The 9,024-nt window shown below is 51.2% G+C and overlaps 1 protein-coding gene across 1 annotated transcript; it reads left to right on the forward strand.

The window, feature by feature from the left end:
* The first annotated feature begins 4,061 nt into the window (after nucleotides 1-4,061).
* GAL3ST2 (galactose-3-O-sulfotransferase 2) lies at nucleotides 4,062-8,295 on the forward strand. The gene is made up of 4 exons (XM_009072726.1): nucleotides 4,062-4,087; nucleotides 6,594-6,680; nucleotides 7,067-7,349; nucleotides 7,435-8,295. The coding sequence occupies exons 1-4, from the start codon at nucleotides 4,062-4,064 to the stop codon at nucleotides 8,293-8,295; spliced, it is 1,257 nt and encodes a 418-aa protein (XP_009070974.1).
* Nucleotides 8,296-9,024: the final 729 nt, after the last annotated feature.

Below are 9,024 nucleotides of genomic sequence, written 5' to 3' on the forward strand. Positions count from 1 at the left end.
GGGGACATCCTACACAGCATGGCCAGGAGAGGGGATGCTCCCACTGTGCTCAGCACTGGGCCCCAGCATTGGAGAAGGATGCGAAGGTCCTCAGATGTGTCCACAGGAGGACAGCCACGCTGGTACCAGGGCTGGAAGTCACGTCCTGGGAGGAGGCTGAGGGCTCTGGGTTGGTCTGGTTTGGAGAGGAGTCTGAGGGGCAACCTCATTGCTCTCTGCAGCTTCCTGAGGAGAGGATGTGGAGAGGGAGGTGCTGAGCTCATGGGAGTGGCTCAAAGCTGTGCCAGGAGAGGTTCAGAGTGGACATTAGGAAGTATTTCTTTGCAGAGCAAATGGTCGAATAGTGCAAGAAGGCTTCCTGGGGAGGTGGTTGATGCCTCCAGACTCTCAGTGTTTGAGAGGCATTTGGACAATGCCCTTCACACCATGCTGGAGCTTTAGGGCAGCCCTGAACTGCTCCAGAAGTTGGACCAGATGATGGTCTTGGGTCTCTTCCAGGATGGAAGGGTTTGTTTGGTTTGGGATTTGTTACAGCCTGGTTTAAATTGCAAAGTGTAGTTTATGGTTTATTGTACAAACCCACAGTGTCTGTTAGAGAGGACAGTGAGTCATCTTTGGGGCTGTCCTGTGCCTGCCAGTCACATCCACGTTTCCTGATCCAGGTCGCTCCTAGCCCAGACTCTGTGTATCCAAATGAAGCAGGTGATGTTGGAGAGGAGCCCAGGGATTTGCCAAAGGTAAATGTTGCCACTGACCTGACCACCCTTCTGCAGTAATTGACATTTTGTCTTGGCATGGGGAGAGCAGTGGCTGTTGTTTGCCTGGATGTTAGCTAAGTGTTCAGTAATCTTTCCCACTGTCTTCTTCAGGTTGGATGGGGCTTGGAGCAACCTGGGCTAGTGGAAGGTGTCCCTGCCCATGGCAGGGGTGGAATGAGATGAGCTTTAAGATCCTTCCAACCCAAACCATCATGTGGTTCTAGGATTCTCCTGGAGAAGGTGGCAAGACACAGAGCAGCTGGGTGGGCTGTGAGCTGGGCAGGACAGTGCCTCGCAGGGTGGTGCGTGGTGGTTTATACTCAGGTACTGGTTTGGGAAGCCTTACTGGTTGCCATGAGAGTAGAAAAGGTGGTGTCTTACCCAGTAGCTGCATTCGCCATTTGCTGCTTTGCAGTGATTTCTGCTCTTCCACAGTGCAATGAAATAAACATTCCTTGCAGAGCCTTTTCTTGGAAGATCATCCCACAGTCTTTTTTTTCTTCTGTTTCAGCTAGAACACCATTGCCATCATTAGCAGAGAGAAGACAGCCCATGAAACACTGTTAGCCTGAGCTCCTTGGGTGTGGGGTGATGCAAAAATCTGGGAAGTCCATGATGTTGTTGGAGAAGAAATATGCAGGACTTGCTTTCTGCCAGGATAAGCTGCTGCAGCTCGTTCTTTCCGGATCAGGCTTTTCATATTCTCTGCCTTTTCCCAACACCATTCTTTCTCTTTTTTTCCCCCCAAACTACTGACCATGACACTGTTTAAATTACCAGCTTTCCACATGAAAGGCTCTTTTTGGGTAGTGGAACTTTCCATGCTCCTGGTTTTCAGCTACGTGGGGAGAGAGTCAGGGCTGACACACAACCTGGTGCCATGGCCAGGGAAGTTCTGGCACTGCTCCATTTAACCCTCTTCCTTACATCTGAAGCTCTATGTAAGTTTACCATTGCAATAAAACCTAGAGCAGTTCCCTGAGGGGACAAGCACAGAATTATTTTACAGTAGCTTTCCTGGACCTTGAACACCATCCTTATCCTTCTTTTCTGTGTTCCCAGTGTTGTTTCCAAACATTGGTGCACTGTTGTGTACAGGAGGGAGAGGCAGGATGGGTACAGGGATGTGGACACAGGGAACAAACTGTTGTGGCAGAAATTTCCTGTCCAAAGTTCCTTTTTTTTCTGTGACAGTCTGAAATGTTAGAATGATGTGGATGCTCCACACCTTGAAGCAGTGATCTGGCACAGTGAGGAACACTTGGGTCTCTGTACTGGTTTTGGCTCTCTCTGTACTGGTTTTGGCTGGGATGGAGTTAACTTTCTTCACAGTAGCTGCACTGGGGCAGTGTTTGGATCAGTGCTGGAAGCACAGGGGTGTTGAGTGGTGCTTGCACAGCATCAAGGTGTTTTCTGCTCCTCACTTGCCCCAGCAGTGATGGGCTGAGGTGTGCAAGGAGCTGGGAGGGGAGCACAGGGATGTCCCACATGGCAGGACACTGTGCTCAGCAAGAAAATCTGGGAACAAGGGGGAAAGGGGATGTTCCCGAGTCACTGTTACGCATGATGGAGCTTCCCTAGGAACAGCTGAACACCTACCTGCAATGGGAAGCAGGGAATGAATTCCTTTTGGCTTTGCTTCACCTGTTAAACTGCCTTTATCATGAGGTTTTGCACTTCCAGACTTGGGATTCTTCCCCCATCCCACTGTGGGAGTGTGCACAAGCAGCTGAGTGGGACTGAGCCCCCCAGCACGAAGTGGAAGCAGATGGAGCTGTGAATCCAGCAGCCTGTCCCAGCTGGCTGCTCCTGGCTGCCCTGCACTGCCCAGGCTGTGAGCATCCCACCCCCACATGGAGCTGAGTATTCCTGATTGGCACCACCGATTATTATTTTTTTTGAGTAACCAGACCTGACAATCCATGTACAACTCACAAGAAGAGCAGTGAATCAATTGTAAAAGTGTAAGAAATGGGCTTTTGTGAGCCGTGGGCTCTACCAGCTCCTGAGGGAGAAGTGGCACAGCTGAGGTGTTGTAATATAAGAGGAGAAAGAGGTCCATGAAACCTGCCCCCTCTGCCAGCAGCACCTGGTGCTGTGCCAAGAGTAACCCTAGAAATTCCCCATAAAAGAACACATTGACTCAGGCTCTACCAAGAAACAAGGAAAGCAACCCTACACCTTGCTAATCTCTGCATCTTGGTAAGCTCAGGGCTTGGGGCTGGTCTGGGGGAGCTGTGGTTTGAAAAGAAATGCTGTGTGTTTGGGCACTCTGAAGGTGTAACGACGTAGGTGAAGGACCCTGCAATGCTGAGGACTTGGCTGTTGGCTGGGCCACAACATACAAGGTTTGGAAAGGTGACACTGTGGGTGGGCAGGGAAAAGGGACCACCAGGAGGTGCATGGAACGTGGCATGGCCATAGGCAACCACAAGCAACATCTCAATCCCCTCGGTTCCGGGCTGGGAGATGTGAATATGCTTTTGGTCACCCAAATGAGGAGAGCATTTGCTTCATTCTGGCATGGGGAGTGGGGAGATGACCCCACCTCCAGCCCCATGGGACAAATCTACTCTCCCAGGGCAGTTTGCAGCCATCAAACCCAATTTGTGAAGTGCTGGTGCACAGCAGCCTCGGATGAACCTTACATTCCTGCATAATGCAGGTTGTACCAGATATTAACAACACCAAAAAGTAATTTTGGAGACAAACCATAAAATAACGCCTGTTTAGAGGCAATAGCACTCTCTCCCAAGGCCTGGATATAGCCAGGTCTCTTAACTTCCAGCTGCAATAACTGTGTTTGTACCAGAAGGTTTGAAGAGGCAGTTTCAGTAGGTGAACAGTGTTTTGCTGTTGTCTCTAATTTCCTCTTACCAAATGTGTCTGGCAGGGAATTGCAGTCCTAACCCACCAAGCGAGAAGCAGAGGGAAGGGACAGCAAGCACTGACCATGGCCCCAGGTGACCTGACATCGTGCAGGGTGACAAAGGGACCTCCCCAGCCCCTGCCCCCAGCCCCTCACCTCCCTCCTCCATCCCTGCTCCACCTGTCCCTCCCTGCAAAGTTGTGCAGTCACCGCGTCCCGAGGCAGCCCTTTCCACCTGTGCTGCTGCTTTCCATGGCTTATTAATTCTCACCCGCCCCTGGAACACCTAGCCACTCCCTTTGTCCTCACCTATCCCAGCCATTTATAGCAGTGAAGGGATGCTAGAAATAGAGACGTGGTCACTAAGAGCCAGAGGAGACTAAAAGGGTACGGAGTCGATTTGCAGAGGAGATATTTCCCCAGCTGGCAGCAGCATGAAGAGCCCTGGGTGCACTCCAAGGTAAGGGCATAGGGAACTGAGCACTCGGGTGCAGGATGGAAACTTGCTTTGCAGGTTCAGGTAATCCCTGGAAGTTGTTAATGACCTGTACACTTGGTTACAGTTTGCTACAGGGTAGGGATTAATTTCCCCATGAATATTTCTCTCCTGTCTTCCAGGGCTTTTAATTTGAAGCTAGGTCAAGACAGAGGTCTGTTGGGAACAAAAGGTTGTCCCAAGCTTTAAAGCATCTGTAGTGGGGCACCTCCAAGAGGGGTAGCTTTCCATGTTTTCTTCCCAGCTGGGAGATGGCCCAGTGCAGGTTGGAAGGGCAAGTGGAGCCTCCAGTGCCATCCCTGCTGAGTGCTCCGGGAATTTTTTGGCTCCTTGGAAGAATTTTGTGTCTTAGCAGTCGACCCCCAAGTGCTTCCTCAAAGGGATCCCAGGCTGACTGCGTATTCTGGACGCTGAGGTAACAGTGACGCTCGAGCTGGGGCTTTCTCTCTTCAGCTATGCCTTGCCTTGCCAGAGATGATACCAATGGGCCAAACAACGTAGGTGGTGGCTCTCCCAGCAGCTCTCAGCTCTGCAAGGGTGTCATACACCCCAGGTGAGATCCTTTCTCATCCTCACAAGGCAGGGAGGAATTGCAGCAGCCACATCCCAGTGCACCATTATCTCGCTCCTCTTCATCATTAAGTCCCTCTGCCCATGGCTGTGGATATGTGTGTAAGAGGAGCAATCCCTGTGCCCATGGCTGTGGATGTGTGTGTAACATATCAGCTCTGTCTTCAGTAGTAACAGGTACTCATCAGCCTGTGCTGCTTCTGAGACAACAGCAAACAGCTCTCGGGTCAGTGAGGCTTCTCTGTCTTGAGGGGATTAAAGGGTGGGGATGTTTTACTGGCATGGGATATGGTGTCTGTTGGCCCAACATATATGGTTGGACTTGATCTTGGGTCTTTTCCAGTCTAAACAATTCCATGATCCTGTTCAGGTCAGAGACTTGCAGTCTTGTGACGAAGGTGTGTGTGAGTCACTAAGGGAACAGCCCTCGAGGCACTCTCAGAGGTGTGTCAGGGACCCAGTGTGGGGTGAAACCCCAGGGCAGGTTTGCAGGACATAGACTCATAGAGTATTCCAAGATGGAAAGGACCCACAGGGATCCTTGGGTGCAACTCCTGGTCCTGCACAGGACACCCCAAGGGTCATGTGCCTGAGAACATGGTCCAAATGCTTCTTGATATTCTCATCATGGTTTTCTTTCCCTGACATCTATTTGAGGCATAGAGATCCTGAAATGTAGTCGTTTTTCTGCAGAGACTTTCAAGGAGTTGTCATGTCTTACTCACTCCTCACTGGAAGCAAGGTCTGGCAGAGAATCCCATGCTGGTCCTGTGCTGTTTTCCAGGAGAGCTGTGTTTACAACAGAGTGTGTATGCTCTGGGTGAAGATCCTACTTGAAACATTCCAGGGGTTTAACTGATAGGATCCAAGAGCTCCTTTGCTTTCAAGAATTTCTAAAGGAATGATGGAATTTTGTTGTCAGAGGAGGGAAAGGTGCCATCAGTTTGCTCTGTGAGAGGTTTATTCAGCCACCTTGTTCCCTCTGTGTGTGTGGGAATGTCACCCTGAAGCTGCTGAGTGTGCCCTGAGCTGGTCCCTGTGAGTGCAGCCCACACTGAGCTACAAAAACCTGCCAGGATCAGAGAAGTCAGATCCAGATGGTGATGAAAAATTTCTTCTTAGAGGGCAGCAAACCTCAAGGAGAGCCTCTCCCTGTCCCAGGCAGAGTGCACTGGGGATGATCATGGCATCACAGGATGGTTTGGGTTGGAGGGAAACTTAAAGACCATCCCATTCCAACCCCTGCCACGGGCAGGGACACCTCGGTGCGTGGTGGTTACCTAATTAGTGCTGGAAAAGACTCTCCCCTCCCTCACACTCATCAGCCTCCCTGTTTGAAAGCAGGGCAGGATTAATGCAGGTGCTGTTGGGTTATTCACTGATTTTCTGACTGGACAAATCTCAGTTATATGGGAAAACCCTCAGTTCAGTGTTTCTGTGCCATCCCCATCGTCAGTTACAGGAGCAGCTTGGGTTTCTCATCACCAAGGAACTCTTTGCACCCCTACAAAGGGCTCATTTTCTAGTGAATAATCTACAAGTCTGAATAGTGAGCAAGCTCTAAAGTTTGAATAGTGAATAAGCTGTAAAGCCCCAGGAAACCTAAAGAAAAACAAACCACAAGGCAGCAGAGCAGGAGGCTGTGGGAAGAGCCTGAAGCACAGTGTGTCTTGCCAAAGGCCAAAACTAAGGGAAGAACAGTGAAAATGCAATTTCTCACTGTCTCGCCTCTAACACCAGAGCTGCTGACAGAGCTGGGGGGGGAAAAAGTGGCTGCCACCACAGAGACACAAACCTGAGATCCTGGTGATTAAAATTCCAGAGGTGAAGTTTGATGGTTTGGGGAAGGACTATCAGATAAAATCCCACTGAAACTCTTCTTTTCTTTTTTTTTTTCCAGGCATATTAGGTGTCTCATCATTTTCAGCCTTTGCCTGGGACTCATTTTCCTGTCAGGATTCTTCCATATGAGGAATGAGAATGAGGGGTAAGTGAATCAGGAGTGAGGCTGCACTGCCTGGGGCAGCAGCAACCTCTCTCTGACACCTCACCTAGCTCCCACGAGGTTTAGGCTAATGCTGGAAGGGCAGTGGCCCAAAAGTAGGTCCTAGATCCATGTTTGAGTGGGGAATTAGCCAAAGTGCAGGTCTGTGGGGCAAAATCAGCGGGATGGGGAGAGAAGAGGGGATTGAGCTGAAGAGTTTGGGTAAGGGAGAAGCTGGAGAAGGAGAAAACAGTCCAACATCTCTGCTTGAGCGCCAGGGCTGGTTTGGGTGCAGGTGGTGGTGTTGGGGAGCACCTGCTCAGGTTTGGCTTTACCAGGTCTCAGCGTTGGCGTGTGGCACCGGATTTGCCCCATCTGTGGCCTCCCAGCAAGATCTCAAAGGTCCACTCAGAGCTGCAGATCCCTTCCACACCGTGCCGTGCCAAGACCAATGTCATGTTCCTCAAGACCCACAAGACAGCCAGCAGCACCATCCTCAACATCATGTTCAGGTTTGCAGAGAGGTACAACCTCACCGTGGCCCTCCCCGTGGACCAGCTGCTCCACCTGGGCTACCCAAATACTTTCCTGGCTCACTTTGTGGAGGGTTTTGAAGTCATAGGCCAAAACTACAACATCATGTGCAACCACCTGCGGTTTAACCCCTCAGAGGTAAGAAAGAGCCATGACACCTCTGGAGAAACCTGGTTGGGCAAGCAGAGCCTCCAGACTAACCTCTTCTTCCTCCCACAAATAGGTGCAAAAGGTGATGGCAGCCAACACTTTCTACTTCTCCATCCTGAGGAACCCCATTGCTCTGCTGGAGTCTGCCTACATCTACTACAAGAGCAATGTCCCTGCCTTCAGGAGCTCCAAGGATGTCAATGAGTACTTAGCATCACCCAGGAAGTATTACCACTCAGCAGATCACCGTGCAAACATCTATGCCAGGAATATCATGTGGTTTGATTTTGGCTATGACAACAACGCAGAGAATGACACAGAGTACACCCAGACTGTTTTGGAGGAGATTGAGCAGAACTTCCACCTCATCTTGATAGCAGACTACTTTGATGAGTCCATGATCCTCCTGAAGCACGTGTTGTGCTGGGACCTGGATGATGTGGTTTACTTCAAGCTCAATTCCAGGAGCCAGGACACTGTCCACACCCTGACCCCGGAAAGTGAGGAGCGGATAAAAGCCTGGTGCTCACTGGACTGGAAGCTCTACTTGCACTTCAACCAGAGCTTCTGGAGGAGAATTGAGGAGACCATAGGGCTCGAGGCGCTAGACGAGGAGGTGGATCAACTGCGAACCAGACAGAAGGAGCTCATGGAGACCTGTCTCTTGGAGCAAGAGGCAGTGGGGAAGGATCATATCAGGAATAAAGCTCTCCTGCCTTTTCAGTCAGGGGCTGCAAATATCCTGGGGTACAACCTCAGGCAGGATGTGGACAACAGGACTCTGAGAACCTGCCAGCAACTGGTCATGCCAGAGCTCCAGTACACATCCTACCTTTACGCGGTCCAACACCCGAACAAGAAGAGGAAGGATCTGGGCTTGCCATTGCTGTGGGACAGTTCCCAGGACAGGGTGCAGCTCCCGACTCCCAGCTAGGACACAAGACAACCCACTGTGGCCTCCTACCACTTTGCATCACTCCATGTCTGACATGTGACTGTCCCACAGGACTCTTGTGCATGAGGGGGAGGCAATGGGGACTTTGTTTGGGGTGCCCAAGTCGGTGGTTGGTCCTTTTTTGGGGACCTTGAGCCAAAGGCTCAGCATTGGCCAGATCCTGAGTGATCCCTCCAGCCACTCCCAGGCTGCAGCTGGCACAGACATTCCAACCTCTTAATCATTAATCATGGGCATAGCCATTTGCCTGCATTTGATTTCCTCTGATGGCCAATGCTACATCCAGGCTGGTCACAGCTCACTGGAGCAAGTCCTGATTTCTGGGACATAGGGGAGTGGGTGGGAACTGAACAGAGTGCGACGCAGCGCTCAGAGGAGCAGGCGAGATGTGTGTCCCATCCAGCAGTGTCCCTGCTCCACAAGAACTACCCACTTTGGGGTGGGAGCCCCCAGCATCCTGCCCAGAGCCAGGTGCTCTGGCTGCCTCTCCCTAATGGCATGTGAGACCTCCCTCATCTGTGTCACGAGCTGTGGGAGGCCTCTGCACCACGTGAAACAGCTTGGTGCTCCACTGGGAGGAGGTTTTGTCCCTCGATGATCGCTGGGTGTAGATGGTCCTTTGGGCTCAGCATCCCTGAAGCCTTTTCACAGCTGAGGCTTTGTTGGGGCTCCCCTTGCTGTGTTGGCCAAACCCTCCGACACAGATTA

The sequence above is a fragment of the Acanthisitta chloris genome, unplaced genomic scaffold, assembly GCF_000695815.1.
Source record: "Acanthisitta chloris isolate BGI_N310 unplaced genomic scaffold, ASM69581v1 scaffold18764, whole genome shotgun sequence".
Taxonomy (NCBI): Eukaryota; Metazoa; Chordata; class Aves; order Passeriformes; family Acanthisittidae; genus Acanthisitta; species Acanthisitta chloris.